General features: G+C 44.2%; 1 protein-coding gene across 8 annotated transcripts in view; it reads right to left on the bottom strand.

Moving 5' to 3' along the window:
- The window catches only part of TBXAS1 (thromboxane A synthase 1), a 341375-nt gene that overhangs the window by 163685 nt on the left and 159369 nt on the right, over nt 1-18321 (bottom strand). For all 8 annotated transcript variants that reach the window (XM_039489916.1, XM_039489900.1, XM_039489939.1 and 5 more), the window contains one exon: nt 7969-8065. In XM_039489916.1, the coding sequence (XP_039345850.1) occupies nt 7969-8065 (97 nt within the window). The remainder of the gene's footprint in view (nt 1-7968; nt 8066-18321) is intronic.

The following is an 18321-nucleotide window of genomic DNA, read 5'->3' as shown; positions in this document are numbered from 1 at the left end:
TTCAAATTATAGACCCGGTAACCTCTGGATCTCTCTTTTAACAGCTAACTACGAACATCCGGATTGTCCTTTTAAAAACTTACACTTTAATGATTTGCAAGTATTAATTCCTAAGAAAATTTTCAACATGGAAACTGAAAACAATTTCCAAACACATTATGCATCATTATCCTGCCTAAAATGATTCAACAGACATTATAACCCCATCTCCCAGAGAACACAGTAATGCTGTGCAGCTATAAAGGTTCAAGTACCATGTTAGTGCTCTTACAAGGAAAACTCAATTCAAGCGATTACTTGTAATGGTTGTGAGAAGAAGGTGTCATTTACTACAGCAGAGTCCCCAGCTACAATTCTTATTAAGGTTTCATGAAAAAACTAAATTCAAATCAATTTCTTACTTTTTTAGCACAAGTTCTATGCACTAATTCCCACTTTTTCCTCTCCTGCTGTAACTAGAAATGTAGGGAAAAGACTGTGTATTTCAAAGATGAAGACTGTATTCATTAACAGTACAAAATTAAAAAAAAAAAAAGGGCCGAAGCACTCATCTTAATCAAGTCTATGTGCAAAATATGAGGTCATTACTGCCTGCCTGGTGATTACATGGATAAGAATAAAAAATACCCCAGCCTTGCAGGAAAATAATGCTTAGTTTGTTATACTTGGTTGCTTGTTATAAAGTGGATGCTGACAGTGAGCCTCAATGCAGATTGAAGCCAGTCAATCTAGGCTTCTTCAACAAATACAGCATAAAATTACCAATCAGCAATTCAAAAACACCATGAAGAGGGCAAGAGGAAAGGTGGGGAGGGAGGGGGGACCTAAAATGCTCCTTTCAACTACATTCAAAAGAGATTTCCTTGAAGATGCATATATCATCAAAGGGAAACTCAAGCACTCAAAATAAATATTGCTCGGCTTCAGTTTATATAAGGCAAAACCCACTTTGCTAGCATACACACCAAGTAATCAGGCCTGATGCAAGAGAAGTGTGGGTGAACTGAGAAGATGAAATCCACCCACTGATCTGGGCACAGGGCATGGGTCTGTAGTGCAGCCATGTCTACAGCTATTAGTCCAGCCTTTAGCTCCCTCTGCATCACTCATGTGGAGTACCAGGGTGACAGGATTGGTGGAAATGCAGCTCCAGGGCCTCTACCCTAGCCTTGGCTCACTAACTAAGCCTATGCCCAAAGTAATACTGGAGGTACCTCTTCCAAGTTATGCGAACCCCTTACAAAACTTAAAATTCACAATTTAAATAAATACAGCACCTAGCACAGTGGGGTCCTGACCCATGACTGGAGCACAAATTTACTTTTCTTGTGAGCACAAGTATCAAAAAAAGTAAAAGTTCACAGTATGTTATGATAATCTAGAACAACAAAAGTTGATGGACAAGGGTACAAAAAGGAGACAGGAAAACTGAATTAGTCTAAACAAGAAAAGCCTACTAATGTAACTCAAGGAGAGTTAAAATCAGGATTGGTAAACAAGAAAATATGGGTCCAGAGATTAATAAACCAAAATTGGTTTGTCAAATATTAGGCTTAATTGGTGGACAAAATAATGAAGGAACTGGCTATTCCACCCATCACTCCCTATTTGGATCCTTAAAAAGAGAAAATTTGGTGGGGCAAATAGAGGAAAAAACAGACACAGGGAAGAACAGATGGAAGCTACTTCACCATCGTGGCTGTCAGCCCAACCATCTCCTGGGACCCTGGGCCGTTGTCATCCTAATCCTGAGAGATGCTCTGACCAAATCAGGCCAGAGAGGGGCCAGAGATAACATCACCATCTCTATCTACCAGCTTCAACTGAATCCCATACGCCACCTGAGATGAAATAGGATCTTACTTTAACAAAGCAGCTGTGACAACAACAGCTCCAGTCCATTTCAACTGATTTCTTCTCTTTTCCCCAAAGGACAGTTATTGCATCTTTGATACCATCTAAGAAACTGTCAAACAAAGGGGGTGGTTTCCTTCTAAAACTCTCACCAGCTAAAGGGAAGGGAACAAGGGATGTCGTGAAAAAGAACGCCTTACTTAATACTTCACATTTTAATTGTTTTTCCTTATTTTCAGTATCTTTAATAACAGATTAAAAATGTAATGGTGTGTTTGCCATGGTACTAAGCAGGCTAAGGCCTTGTATACCACATTCCAGACCTTGTTTAACACTGTTTAATGTTGGACAGTGACTGGGTTATGTTAACATCTTTAACCCATATAGTCCATCTAAATTAATATAACAGGGGCACCAACTGCTACAATAATGCAAATAATAATAATAATAAAATATATCACATGAAACTGCTTAAATCCATTGCCAGTGCCCCTAAAAAAAATGATGAGATCTGTCCTCAAAACACCCTTGTCATTCCAGTGAATGACTCCATCCCAGCCAACACCAAAGAAAAGAAAAAATGGGCTTTGCATTATATCAGGAAGAATAACAAACTGCGTCAAACCAAGGGGGAGAACCACACCAAGAGACCCTTCTGTACTTCCAGTTTACAGGAACCCCCTACTGACCACAACTGCAGCAGTGTGGCATGAGGAAAGAGACATGGGTGAAAACAAAAGCTGCTTCTTCATATACTTTGGATTCAAGGTCCAAGAAGACAGAGAGAAATACAGCCTGGAAAATACCAACTCCATGTGCACAATCTTATACAACACTTTGTCCTTTTTTATAGTGGCATCAGTGTTATATGTGGCTACACACTACTATATGCTGCAGTGAAAGGCAGGCTGCATCCACACTCACTGCAGTGTGTAGCTACACATGACAGTGAAAGACTCTGGCAGGAGAAGGCAGCAGGGAATGGTTCCGGCAGCAGGGAGCTACTAGAACCTTCCCCCACTGCTGGAGTCCTTCACTGGTTCTGGCAGCTCCCTGCGTCAGGGAAAGGTTCGGAAAGCTACCTGCAGTGGGGAGCTCTCGCATCTACATGACTATTTTTAAGCAGCATAGATGTCCTGCTCCCAGCGCCTTTCCCTCTGCAGTGAAACACTGGCGGTGGGGAAAGGCTCAGGTGGAGGAAGGCAGCAGGGGAAGGCTTTGTCAGCTCCCCACTGCCAGAGCCTTTGACCGCTGCTACTGGAGCTGTTCACTGGCATGCGTAAAGCTACATGCTGCAGTGAGTGTGGGCTTAGCCTACCTTTCACTGCAGCATGTTGCTATACTTATCCTACATGCCACTGCAATTGTAGACTAGGTCTTACAGAGAGGTTTTGTTAACATGTCATAGCCACCACTGCCTTTGTGGCATGCTGGGTTAATGTACTAAGATTTTGCCTGTGATGGATTTGCCTCCTGGTTTTGGTGACGTGTGAAAAATATCCTTGGTGATTTTGTCCTACTCCCCGTTCAAGTGCATCAGAAAACCACAACAAGACTGACAGCCTCAGCTGAAGAGGCCTGAGACTGGAACAGCAGGAATGTTCTATGTCAGGACTGAGCTGCATTAGCAAAGCTTTATGCATAGTGCTTACTCAAAAGCTAATGCTTTAGTCTCTCAATTTCATCAGCATAATATTTAGGGGGAAAATAACCCAGAGTAATATTTTTTGCATTTTAAATTGTACACTAGCAATTAGAAACTGCTAATAAAAATAGAGAAGGACCTTGCTTTCAGTAATTTTCTAAGTATAAACAGAAGCACTCCCTTAAAAGCTTTAAAATAACCTCTGTACAGGCAATGAGAAAAAGGCTTCTATTACCTGGAAAGTGCTTTTGTCCCTCTGCAACCATTATTCACACATACAAAGTCACATTTGAATAAACTCAAATGACCTGCCTTACATACAATTCAATACTATTTATTTTTATATAGAATCCTTTATACACAGCATCACAAACAACTTCACTGAGAGAATCAAGTGTGAGCTAAAGAGGAAAGGAAACTTTTTGGGTGAAATTCCATGAGAAGAAATAGGGAAGACAGAAACAGCCAGTTTCAGAGAGATGTGGATGAGTACGAGGGTTTGTCTACATGGGGACATTCAAGAAAATTAATCCCAATTAACTAAAGGTCTGAATTTAAAATAGATTAGCTAAACTGCATTAAATTCCTGTATGGATGCTTTGGAAGTGAATTAAGCCAAACAAAATTAAGACAATTTTTATTCTGAATGAGGGTATTCACACAGAGGTTTAATGTGGTTTAACTATCTGCTTCAAATTCACTCCTTTAGTTAATTTGGATTAATTTTCCTGGATGTCCCTGTGTAGACATGTCCTAAGTAGAAGGCCGACCACCCTAAATTGTGAGGAATGATAGATGAAAGAAGGTGGACAGCAGACAAAGTGAAGTGTGGGAGATAGAAGCCTCCAAGATTGGAAATGCATGAGCAAACAGGAGAACAGGTAGATAAAAAGCTTGGAAGTAAATGAAGCAAGTCCATGGAAGGGAATTTTCAATTCAATCATCCAACAAGCCAGTGATAATGACAAAGGGTAGAGGAAGCATGGTCTTGTGAATTTAGGAGACCTGAGTTCTTTCCCTCCTCTGCCATATGCTTCCTGTGCGAGCTTGAGTAAATCACTTTATCTGTGTCTCAAGTCCCCATCTGTAGAATGGAAATAGTGATACACTGGGGTGTTGAGAGGCTAAATCCATAAATACTTAGGAGATTGCTCAGACACTAATGAGAGCAATGTGTGTACCTAACCAGACAGGGAACAGTATGGTCCTAAAAGCATAGGCACCAACTCCGTGGGTGCTCCGGGGTCTGGAGCACCCTAAAAGCATAGGCACCAACTCCGTGGGTGCTCCGGGGTCTGGAGCACCCACAGGGAAAAAATGGTGGGTGCTGAACATCCACCGGCAGCGCCCCCATCCGCTCCACCGCAGACCCTCCAGCACCTCCCACCTGTCAGTGGGTCCTGCCGATCAGCGCCTTCCCCTCCCTCCCCGTAGCTCCTGCCCGCCATAATCAGCCATTTTGCAGCTTGCAGGAGGCTGGGGGTAAGGGGGGAGGAGCCAGGACGTGGTGTGCTTGGGGGAGAGGGTGGAGCGGGGGCAGGAAGAGGCAGGGCATGGGTGGGACCTTGGGGGAAGGGGTGGAGTGGGAAGACCTGGGGGTTGAGCACCCCCCAGCACTTTGGAAAGTCGGCACCTGTTCCTAAGAGAGTAAATTTACAGTGTTCTGAATCTCCATAAGTTTAGAGAGTACCACAGATGTTTACAAAGATCATGAAAAATGGAAATGAAAACTGGAGAGAACTAAAAAATAGATAAGAATTTCTACAGAGAGAGGTTTAAGAACAAATTCTGCCAATGTTGGAGAAGTGGTGATAGAAAGACAGACAGGTGAGCTGAGAGAGTGTGGGGAAGTTTAGGATTCAAATATCAAATATGACTCTAATTAGAAACACAATTAATAACTGTATGAACCCCCTAAAAATGCTCCCTGATTTCCAGGTAATCATCAACTGGGAACTGGCTGCATTCTGAAAATGGGATAGAAACTAATTATTGTCAGTTGTCAGGAACTAATATGGGGAAGGAAAGGTGTAGGCAGGAAGAGACAGGTCACTTCCTGAGGGAGAAATAACAGCGGGTTTCTGCAGATAGAGATTCAGCGTGGAGAGAACTTTTTATCCACATGGAAAACTTCAGCCTTCGAAACATTCAGCAGCAGAAGCCCCTAGGGTAGCCAAGAGTTACAGGCAGATACAGGGTAGACAGGAAGATCAGAAAGTAAATTACAGGAGATCTAGAAGAGTAAGATATTAGGGTGTCCACAAGTGAACCTAGCAGTATACCTGGAGAATTTTTAAAACATGGAGATTAGAGAAGCAGAGTGAGCAGTGGGGAGATGAGATGGATAGTAGATCAGAGATGGAATTTCACCCTTGAGAACATATAGTCCTCCTGAATATCTAACACAGGCACGGTCAAACTACGGCTCATGAGCCGCATGTGGCTCTTTAACAGTTAAAGTGCGGCTTGTGGAGCCTTCCATGCCCCCACCCTCATTTTCCACCTACCAGACTGTGGGGGGAAGCTTGGGGCTTCTGCTCTGTGGGGCGGGGGTCTCGGGGCCTTAGCCCTGCAGGAGGGCGTTGGGGCACAAAACTGTGCCCCAGCAGGTGCTGCCCTGCAGGGCAGGTTGTGCTTGTGGCTCTCGAACTTCTGAAGATTATCTTACATGGTTTGGAGGGTCAATAAGTATGACCACTCCTCATCTAACATATTATTTCAACAGGCTTGAGCAGACATGGTTCAGGCTTATAGTACTTGTGTATGTGTAGGAAGAAGAAGGGAACAGGTTAAGCCAAAAACAAGTGTGGCCATATTTTCTTGTAAAATGTCTGCTGGATACCAGAAATGTTTGCTATCCCTTTGTAGCTTCCTTTTTTTTATTTGTTCTAAACAAACCTTAAGAAGAGCATTTTAAAATATTTTTTAAAAATATTTAGAAATGGATCTGAAACAAATAATTAAACATTCCATACGAAGATGTCTTTGTTAAACATATCTTTATTCTTTGTTGTTTGATATTATGGTAGTGTCCAACTGAGATCAGAGTCCCACTGTGCTAAGTACTGAACAGACACATCTTAAGTGACAGTCCTCGTCCCAAAGAACTCAAATTTAAATAGACAAGGCAGACAAAGGGTGTCGGAAGGGAGCAGTTGTGACACCATGTACCCTACATGATACCCTGTACCCCACATTCACCACTTTTGTAAGGATATGATATATTTTGTATTAAGTATGCCTTGTGAGATATCATCTGAAAACTCATAATCTGCAGAATATGATTATCCCGTTGTAATGTGTCTGACAACACTGCATGTAAAATGATGAGATTTTGCTATATGATTGTTACTGAAACATGCATAAGAAGGAGGGAAAACGTCATGAGCAGAGAGATGGAAGGAGGAGAAAGGTGGCTAGGGACGACGACTCTCAAAGAACTGAACAAAGGGAGGAAGTGGTCCCAGCCTGGAAAGGGACACAGCTGAAATGTACTGCAGCTCATGGTGAGCCAAACCTTTTGCTTTTAAGCCTATTAGCCTTGGTAACGTTTCAAAGTTAGCTTACATGTTTATCCTTTTATTTCTTTTGTAATCAATCCTGACTTATTTGCATCTATACTTGTAATCACTTAAAATCTCTCTCTAGTTAATAAACTTGTTTTATCTAAACCGATGTATTTTGGTTGAAGCGCTTGGGAATCCCTACTTAAGTCAACAAGCCTGGTGCAGATTCATTGCCCATTGTTGGAATGATGGACTATCTATGAGTTTATACTGCCCAGGAGGGTCCTGAACAGTACAAGACCCACATTTCTGGGAACGAAGGCTGGAGCTGAGGGATATGTGGGTGTCACTCTGTATGTAATTCATGGATGGCTGGGCACAACATGCATGTATTCAGCTGGGAGTGACTTTACATGCTGGTGGCTGTTAAGTGAGCAGAGCTTAGAGGGGTTTGCTGTTCATCAGTAAAGCAGTGTAAAAAGCATCCCAGGCTGGAGAGCTAAGGGACACAGCAGTTCAGGTTCCACCCCGGGGAATGTCACAGAGTATTATCCCCATTTGTAACTGGAGCACAGAGAGATTAAGTGACTTGGCATAAGAAGTCAGTGGCAGAGTGGGAAGTGAACCTGCTCTCCTGAGTTTCAGGCCAGTGCCTTTACCACAAAACAATTATTTCCCTCTTTAACAGCTTCTCTTCAAGCCCTCAAAGTGCCCTGGAAAATAATGGAGTCATTTAGCTGACATGTGTGGTCAGATTTGCATTCCATTAGTTTTATTCAACAGTTCATCCATTCTTCTCTCCAAAGCTGATTTTCCTGAAACACTCACTGCCAGATCTGAAGCTTCTTTTTTAGGAAACCCCATCAAAATCTATGTGAGCCTTGGCCTGCCTGAGGACTGCAGGATGTGGCCTCCCAAGTGTTGAATTTACAGTATGCGGTAGAGTCTTTCTACCAAACTTACCATTCTGTTGGTGAAGTTGCTGAAGTCCTTCACTAAGATATGTTTGATCATCTCTGGCTCAGACACCAACACGTACATTCGCCGACCGATGTAGTATCTACAAAGGAGGTGGAAAACCATTTTAGCACCCATAGCCAGCCAGAGAGCCACCTTCCCTACCATGCCTCTGTTGGCTGAAATAATTTTTTTGTAAATAAATCATATCAGGTTTCCATTCTCTTTGGCAGTTCAGTATCTCTCCACCTCTCTGAAACACTTAAAAAGATTAAGCTGTCAAGTCTATTGGTATTTAAAGGAATCAATTAAAAACCTTTTATCCATTGTCATCACCAATTAAAACACTTGCTGAGAACTAATTAAAGAACCAGTCCATCATCTACTTACTCACAGCTGCTTGTTACATACTGTACTCAATGCATCATAACATAACACAATACGTTATCACTAAAGATAGACTGTAAAAGAATGGGAAGAAAACACTGATTAAAAAAAGAAAAAAACACACCCAACCAAACAAGAAAGAATTACTAGAACCTTTGTCTAATCTAAATCAAATGCCTTTCCACCACTAGGCTGTATCTGCACTGAACATTTCTACCCTGAACATCTTCAGAAATTCTCCCACTGTTGTCTGGGCAATGGTGCAGTTCCACTATTGCTAACAACAACGGCATTGCTGGTGTAGACCACCTCAGAGGTATTTTTATCACAACAACAAACAAGTGACAGAGGAAGGGTGGGGGTGGGGAGGGAAAAGGACAGTATTGCCTTCAAGTAAGAATAAGGCCACATTGTCTTCTCTTTACCCTAGATAGCTTTGGGGAGGGAGCTATCATTTCCTGAATCTGATCCAGTGGCTCCTGCTGGCTTCTCAGACAGTGAATTGAGATTCTTTATCTGCTTCAGATGTAGAAAAAATATAGGTCTGTTTCTACATCATCTGCACCAGTCTAACCAGATACCACAGAATAAATATGTTTGTTAACACTCATACTTTTCTCCTGAGCCCTGGCATTTGCATTCACAAAGAATGCTTGTGGCCTCACTTGGTACAGCGTTTCAGACCACGCTTCAGCCAGGAAGTACTGAAAAATCTCATGATGAAAGACTGATCTCCCCATGATAAAACCCTGAGAGGTACAAACAATTGTCTGAATTTTTATCCACGACAAAACGATGAACTTCTCCAATTCTGCCCACCACTAGTTTGAAGTCTCTGCAGAGACACCGAAGAACAAATGGCTATGAAAACTGAGCTCCCCTTTCATTCCTTCCTAGACGTGATTTTCTCCTGATAAAAGGTTAGGCACATTGGCAAGGTAATAGGGGTAGCTGGCAATTCTGTTGCCTGTATTGTTTAGTACATAGGGGACCTTGGTCCCCTGAGATGCAATTCTAGTATTTTGCACAAAGCTCAAATTTACTTTAACACATAACAAACCTGAATCATAATATGTTTATTTGAACCTAATGCATCTGCACTGGATACAGATGCTTGGAATAGAGTCCCTGTTTCTGGGGCAGTACTCTTCAACTGACTCATTATTTGAAATCACAGCAGTCATTAGCATCTGGCAATGAAGTTTCCAGCCATTCCCTCTTATTGTTTGTAATGATGAATCCAGTTACAAAGAAGGGAGGGGCATAGGAGGGAATGGATGGAGAAAATCCACTCATGTACCCAGGGATTAAAAATACTAAAAGGCTAAAATTGCTTTTATGCAAAGATCAGGGCTGCCTTTGTGCTCTCAACCTGCTTTCAAGAACAATGGTTGTAAGGGAGGATCAGTGTATCATTGCTTTCTTTCACCGCAATACATAACTGCTCCCCTGATGGCTCCTTTCTATTTCCCCAATCTGTATGTTTATTAATATGTTCTTCCTAACTTTTTCTGGGAACTGAAGAAGTGGGGATATGGGAAAGCACTTTGGGAAAACTCAGTTCCAAGAGTCACAGTAATAATCTGTCAAGTATCAGGGGGTAGCCGTGTTAGTCTGTCTTTAAGGTGCCACTGGACTCCTAGTAATAATCTGCTAACACTCATCAGCTACGTTTACAAAGAAAAGAAAAGGGATAAGGGGACCTGAAGGTTAAAGAAGACCACATGAGCTTTCCTCCTTACTACACGTGGGTCCTGATCCGGCACATGCTTAACTTTAAGGATGAAAGTTAAAATCAAGCATGTGCATAAGTCTCTATAGGATCAGGGCTTTGTTCTCAAAACCAAGAGGATATTTCCCTACTTGTATTTGTTCTTCAATACCCTATTAAGTTAAAAACTTCTGAACAATAATCCATTATTTCCAAATAAATAACCATTTTACCTCTGCCATATAGCTTTATAGTAATCTCGTATTATTATATAGTGATAGTTAGTTTAAGATTATTATTGAGAAAAAATGAATACTCTTGTCATATTTTACTAAACAACAGTTTGAGAGAAAAGAAACCTATGGATTCACAGCTAATTGAGGATAGTCCCTTTTATTAAATTCCTCCAGGTTAACCTTCCTCTTGTGTGGTATTTCTATTTATTTGCTACATTCAGCTTTTCATACTCTCTTCTGTTTAAATGGGAGCCACCCAACATAAATGAAACCCCCACATTTTTAGGCCAGCAATTTAAAGACAAAGATCTATTACTTGTCATGGTAGAGAGGCCAAGTATCCTAATTTACCATAGCTTGTGACAGGACTTTGCTTCCCTCATAGGAGAAATGGTACCGTTTCTATAGGAAGCGCAGGGATGTGAGTTATACAGCCCTCTGAGGAGTACTACTGTAAGAAGTTATCCAAAAGCTGTTCAACAGAGAACATAGACTTACTTATAAGAGTTACAGAAAAGCCAGGCAACCTTTCGCTGTCTCCTCCAAACAGCGTGCAGTTCAAGGGAAGTGAAACAATGATATATTAAGAAAAAGAAGTTAATCTGTATCCGGAGCATTTTAATAACTAAAGAGGCTCCCATAGATACATGCAAACACAAAAACTCATTTATGACTCTTATTTCTTGCTGCAGTTTGGCCTGTAAGAATGAACAAACACACACATTTCATTTAATGCAGTATACGAATTATTTTGCCTGTCGTTCAAATTCAACTCAGGATGGTCGAGTCTAGCCAATTTACAACCAATAATTTACTCAGCAAACTGAGCTCTTCTTTTCTCCTCAGGCATTATCTGCAAACAAACAGGTTGGAATTCTTACAGTTTTGCTTGCAACTCCTCTCTGTATATTTTAGTGCTAAACAGGGGTGGCTCTAGGGATTTTGCCCCCCAAAGCACGGCAGGCAGGCTGCCTTTGGCAGCTTGCCTGCGGCCCCTCCGCAGGCACGCCTGCGGGAGGTCCACCAAAGCCGCGGGACCAGCGGACCCTCCACAAGCATGCCGCCGAAGGCAGCCTGCCTGCTGCCCTCGCGGCGGCAGAGCGCCCCCCGCGGCTTGCCGCCCCAAGCACGTGCTTGGCATGCTGGGGCCTGGAGCCGCCCCTGGTGCTAAAGCCTAAGCTGTCTCACAGACTGCCCCCTAGTCTCCCTAGTGTGATAATGAAGCAGGCTTCAGTGAGGGGGCCACAGACGTGGCAGCAAAGAGGCATCAGGCCCAGCATAGAAGCAGCTGGGTCCAGTTTTTAACCAAGGTAGGGATGGTGAGTTGAAGGGTGAGAGTAGAAGATGGAACGCCATATCCATAGGGGCAGGGGTAGGGAAGGTAGGAAAGGTGGAGGAGGGAATAGCTATCCCTGCCCTATCCCACCCTTACACAAGATATACTTTTATGTAAATGCTAAGTATTATCATTAATATACAACATCTGTCCTAAGAGGTACGTTGTTGGTTCAAAGTACTTTACAAAGAGCTGTATGATTATTCCCAATTTTAAATGGGGAAACTGAGGCACGGGGATTAACGTACATACTTGAGGTCACCCAGTGAGTCAGTGTCAGAGTGGGCAATAGGGCTTGCCAGTCCCCCATTCTAGCTATTAGACCAATGCTACCTACTGGGGGGACAGTTTGGCCCTCCCTCTCACCTTTTAATCACACAATGACCAAAATCCTCCCAAGTACAGCACCCGGCCCAGGAGGAGCTCCTCCTCCACAAATTGCCAGAACCATGGCTGTGCCTACCCTACACCTCCATCTCTCCTGCACTGTCAAAAAAGTTGCCAGTTACTGGCAATCCCTGTTCAGTAGCCTATATGTAACAAGTTGGTGATATCAGTCCAACTCCTAGCGAACAGATAAACACACCACTAAAACCACCATCCCATTTGCCTTCCCTTTGAGAGCAATCTCAGAATAGAGAGCAAGGACTGAATGAGCATGGAATGGAGACTCAGCGATCTTCTCACCAGAGGAGGGTCCTACAGATCACAGTTGATGAAGGGAATGGCGTGGGGGAAATTTTTAACTACTCTTCTCTGTGCTACACTTGTTCTATAAATAAAGGATTTCAAGTTCCCGGGCTGTCAATCCAGTACCTTTCCACAGCAAGGAAGGGCTGATCATGGATCCTTCTGGAGCACCATTGCAATCATCAACCAGATGGAGGTCCCTTCTGAATCACCTTGCCATGCCATCACCTCTTCTCTGCATGTGCTGACTTCACAGCAGGGCCGGCTCCAGGCACCAGCATTCCAAGGGCAATCTGCAAGGGGCAGCAGTCTGTGGTGTTTTTGCCCCCAAGCAGCGCGCCGAATTGCCACCTCGGACGGTGGGGGCAGTCCGTGTGCCATTAGGGCGGCACGCGCGTTTCGGCGGTGGCGGCAATTCGGCGGCAGCTTCTATGTTCAGCTATCCGCGGTGGCGCAGCTTCTGTCTTCATCCGGAAGACAGAAGCTGCCGCCGAATTGCCGCTGCCGCGGAAACACACATGCTGCCGTAACAGCACATGGACTGCCCCCGCCGTCCATGGCGGCAATTCAGCGCGCTGCTTGGGGCGGCGAAAACAGTAGAGCCAGCCCTGCTTCACAGTGATCCTGATCTGCAGGTACTGATTTTAGAACCCAAATTTGGATTCTCACACTACATCATGGCACACCCAACTGACATTAAAAACCTCTCTTAGGACACGTTGGACGACAAATTCTCATCACACCTACTGTAATCAGTACTGCATCCAAAGTGACACAGACAGTGACCATTCTAGTTCTATTGGACTGTCTCCTATTCTCCCTTATAGCCTCATATTAACTAATAGCTCCTATGCCATTAGAAAACACACACGCTCTTAGCAAGATGGCCACCATACAAATGTTGCCTTACTTCACAGGACGAGTGGAATGTGTACATCATGGCTAAAGGGGCACTTTCTGCACAACATCTGTGTGGGAAACACCTGCACTCCAATCAACCTGATTATAGCTAGGCCATCAACTCTCAGAAGGCTTTGATCTCTCTATCTGTTATCAGTCCCATGCACTTCAGACGCATTACATTTCTCATTACGAAAAATAATGCTGCTGGGCAAAAAACAACAAGGCTCTGTTTTCTAGGCTGTAGTCTAGTAAAGCAGGCGAAGATCATCTGGAGAGCCGAACTAAACAAGAAAATATTATCTCTCTCCTTCCCTTGGGGAGAACAAAGAACATGCTGAGGAGAACAAATAGAAAGAAGAGGGGAAGTAGCAAGCATACAGAAGGAAAGTGTATTTTCTTAATAGCTATTTCTCAAAGAGAGAAAACAGCCTAGATCCTTCCTCCTCTATTATTTTTAGAGAGGCTCATTCACAGCAAGCTGAGAAATATGGGAAAGAAAAATATGTTTATTCATTTAAAAATAGGCTTAAGGTCGATACTGCTGGCTTAATGATGTCAGAGGTCAGCAAATTGATTTGCCATGAATCCTGCCCTCATCCAACTCCTGTGAGAAGGCCACAGTTCTGGGACTAAATGGGATGTGCCTAACAGCCGCACAACCCAGATGCAATCTTCACAAAGATGGCTGCTGCTCTGGACTGAGAGGAAAAAGAAAGGAGGGGAAGAGTGAGAGGCCTTGCTGATTTGTCTCATCATTTGTAGCATACTAGCACCAAGAGGCCTCAAAAGAGAGTGAGGTCCCAGTGTGCTAGGTACCGGACATAAGTATAGTAAGAGACTATCCCTGTGCTGAAGGGGTTACAATCTAAATCAGAGGTGGGCAAACTACGGCCTGCAGGCCACATCCGGGCCACGGGACTGTCCTGCTTGGCCCTTGAGCTCCCTGCTGGGGAGACTAGCCCCCGGCCCCTCCCCTGCAGCCTCAGCTTGCCGTGCCACCAGCGCTCTGGGCGGCGTAGCTGCGAGCTCCAGCTGGGCAGCGCAGCTGCCAATTCTGCTGCTCTGAGCGGCATGGTAAGAGGGAGGAGCGGGGAGGGGGTTGGATAAGGAGCAGGGGGTCCCAGGAGGCAGTCAGGGGACAGAGAGCAGGGGGTGGTTGGATGGGGCAGAGGTTCTTTGGGGGCAGGCAAGGGACAGGGGTTGGATAGGGGTGGGATCCCGGGGAAATGTTTAGGGTTAGGGGGTATCGGGAGGGGGCAGTCAGGGGACAAGGAGGGGGGGGGGGCTGAATAGGGGGTGGGGTCCCGGGGGGAACAGTTAGGGGTGGGGGTGTCCCGGGGGGGTTAGGGGCAGAGGGTCCCGGGAGGGGGTGGTCAGGGGACAAGGAGCAGGGGAATGGTTAGGGGCAGGGGTCCTGGGAGGGGGACAATGAGCGGGGGGGGGCTGGATAGGGGGTGGTGTCCCAGGGGGGGTGGTTAGGGGCGGAGGGTTTGGGGGGGCAGTCAGGGGACAAGAAGCAGGGGGGGATGGATGGGAAGTTCTGAGGGGGGCAGTCAGGGGCAGGAAGTGGGAGGGGGAGGGCGAGGGGGAGGGGGCAGGCTGTTTGGGGAGGCACAACCTTCCCTACCCGGCCCTCCATACAGTTTCGGAACCCCGATGTGGCCCTCAGGCCAAAATGTTTGTCCACCCCTGATCTAAATACACAAGACAGGCAAAAGGGTGGGGGAAAGGTTAGTATTATCTATTTTACACATGGAGAATCCATGCACAGACATAGGGGGAGACTTTCAGAGGTATAAATAGTGAAGCACCTAAATTCTATTGACTTTCAATGGGATTTAGGCACCTAATGACCGCTTTTGTCTTTGACAAGTCCACCTAAGTGACTTGCCCAAGATCACACAGGAAGTCTGCGGTAGAGCTAAGAACTGAACGCAAGTCTCCTGAATCCCAGCCTAGGGCCTTAACCCTTGTTCTTTTCTGTTAAAGTTTTGAACTCGAGGCAAACAGTTTAAAAGCCAAGATTCCTTAGATTAGAGAGTTCAAAAATGCATATTACTTCTTAGGATACGTCTACACTGCACATTCCTTATGGTGGCATGTAGAGTACATATACTGTTCTCCCCCCTAGCACATGTATAATAGCTGTGTAGATGGTGAGGCACTGCTCAGGTGAGTAAAGTCACACCTAAACCCTGTGAGTATGTACCCTACATGGGTCTCTACATGCCCAAGCAATGCCTCCCCTGTCTACACTGTTATTTTTAGGGAAAGGCTCCGGCAGGGAGATACAGCAGGGAAAGGCTCCAGCAGCTCCCCACTGCTGGAGCCTTCCCCTGCTGTCTCCCCCTCTGCCAGAGCCTTTCACTGCGATGTGGAGCTACAATGTGGAAACAGCCTACTTTTCGCTGTTGCATGTAGCTACGCCTACCCTACATGCCATCGCCAGTGGTAAGCAGTGTAGACATAGCCTTAAAAAAAAGCCTTACTAAAAACAGGTGAACTTACTGAATGAGGCATCAAGAGCACTGGTTAGCATCAGGCACAGGGAAAGTAAGCTTCCAATACAGCTCTGCCAATGCACCCATATCTTGGCCTACACACTAGCTTTGACTCTCTCTTTCCCCCTTCCCCCCGTATTCCCTCCCCAGTCATCCAGTTACACAAAGGTCTCCCGGCCCCAAGAAGAAATCCAAGCTACTATGTAAAGTTGTAAGAGGAGACACGGTCACCATGACTTCTATATAAGATTAAATTGTTCATAAACTCCTTTTTCACGAGCTACATTTCTTTTCACAAAGGGGTTTAAGTCCCTCCCCCCCAACCTCCCTCCCCCCAAAAAAACCCTATAAATTTCACTTCTCACTAATTAAATGTCACATAATGAGAGGTTTGCACTGTTGTTGTAGACATGTTGGTTCCAGGATATTAGAGAGACAAGGTGAGGGAGGTAATATCTTTTATTGGACCAACTCCTGTTGGTGAAAGAGAGAAGCTTTTGAGCTATAAAGTCTTCTTCAGATCTGGGAAAGGTACTAAGAGTGTCACAGCTAAATACCAAGATCGAACAGATAGAATATGTGTTAACTAAAACAACAAGGAGTCCGGTGGCACCTTAAAGACTACATCTGAAGAAGTGAGGTTTTTTACCCACGAAAGCTTATGCCCAAATAAATCTAAGTCTTTAAGGTGCCCCTGGAATCCTTGGTGTTTTTGTGGATACAGACTAACACAGCTACCCCCTGACATGTGTTAACTACTGATGCTAAACCAAGGGACCATTCAAGGTGAAGTGGCCCCTTAAAACCCCTGTAGTCATAGAGTGGGTTATGGGGGGGTTGGTGGGTTACAGATTGTTCTAATAAGCCATAAATCCAGTGTCTCTGTTTAGTCCATGTTAGTGTCTAGCAAAGTCTTTTGAAAGGTTCCCTTTGAGATGAGGACTGGGAGGTCAGATATAGAGTGAGCACTTTGTGAAAAAAATTGTGCAACCATAGGTGATAGGAAAAATGATAAGACAAAAACACCCTATGTGAGTTCATTCGAGAGCATAGTGATTGTTTGGTTTCACCCACATAATTGTTATTGGGGCATTTAATGCACTAGATGAAGTACACAGAATGTATAGGACCCATGTATCTTGAAAAGTGTGGTGAGAAGTGTTGATCATTGTAGCAGTGGAGATACGTCTGCAGGTTTTGCAACTGTTGTTCTGGCAGGGTCTGGCAACATTTTGAGTTGGTGTGTTTTGGTCTGTGGGGAGCTTGCTTCTGATGATGAGCTTGGAGAGACTGTGGGGGCTGTTTGAAGGCCAGAAGAGGGGGTTCAGGAAAGATTTCTTTCAGGATGGCATCCCCATTGAATATGGGGTGTAGTTGTTTGATGACACACCATATGGGTTCCAATGTGGTTGTGCTGGTGACAAATAGGGGTGTGTGGTTGGAGGAGGTTTTATTTCTGTATTTAAGCAGGTTCTCTTGGAGTATTTGAGTGGGCCATTCCATGATGCGATCTACTTCTCTGATGGAGTGTCCTTGTTTGGTGAAAGCAGTTTTAAGTGTTAAAATGTGTATCCTGGACTTTCTCCTCGGAGCATATGCTGTGGTATCTGAGTGCCTGGCTGTAGATAACAGATTTCTTGGTGTGTCTGGGGTGCTTACTGGATCTATGAAGGTAGATGTGGTGATCCATGAGTTTCTTGTATATAATTGTTGGAAGGGTTCCATTGTTGAAGATGATTGTGGTGTCCAGGAAGTTGATGCTAGCCTGGGAGTGATCCAGAAAGAGTTTAATGGACTGTTGGTGGTTGTTGAAGTTCTGGTGGAAATCTATGAGGGAGTTTAAATTGTCTGTCCAGAGAATGGAAATATCATCAATTTATCTCAAGTATATCATTGGTTTTGTGATGCATTTGTCCGGAAATTCTTCTTCAAAGTGGCTCATTAAGAGATTGGCATATTGGGAAGCAATCCTAGTACCCATGGCTTTTCACTTGGTTTGGACAAAATGTTTGTGGTTGAATGTAAAATTGTTATGGGTGAGGATGTTCGCTGTCACACTGAGTACTTTTCCCAGACCTGAAAAAGAGCTCTGTGTAGCTCAAAAGCTTGTCTCTCTCACCAACAAAAGTTGGTCCAATAAAAGATATTACCTCACCCACCTTTTCTCATGTAATGAGATGCACACTCATACATGCTTTGTGCACCTGTACATATTTCTGGGCACTAATCTATTTGTCCACATACTCCAGATTGCAAATGTTATCTTCTGTCACATAAAGACCATTTGTGCTATTTCAAACTTGCAACTTGCCAAATGAGCCTAATTCCATGAGCTGCTTTAAAAAAATATTGAAAAAGAAGGAAGTTCTGGAGTTACTTCACTTCTGCCCACTGTTAAAGAATAAATAAAGAGAAGATGGAGAATCTGGGGAACTACAGACCTGTCAGCCTCACTTCAGTCCCTGGAAAAATCATGGAGCAGGTCCTCATGGAATCAATTTTGAAGAACTTGGAGGAGAGGAAGGTGATCAGAAACAGTCAAAATGGATTCACCAAGGGCAAGTCATGCCTGACCAACCTGATTGCCTTCTATGA

Source organism: Mauremys reevesii, linkage group 1 (genome assembly GCF_016161935.1).
Source record: "Mauremys reevesii isolate NIE-2019 linkage group 1, ASM1616193v1, whole genome shotgun sequence".
Classification (NCBI taxonomy): Eukaryota; Metazoa; Chordata; order Testudines; family Geoemydidae; genus Mauremys; species Mauremys reevesii.
This window is presented reverse-complemented; position numbering and strand designations above follow the sequence as displayed.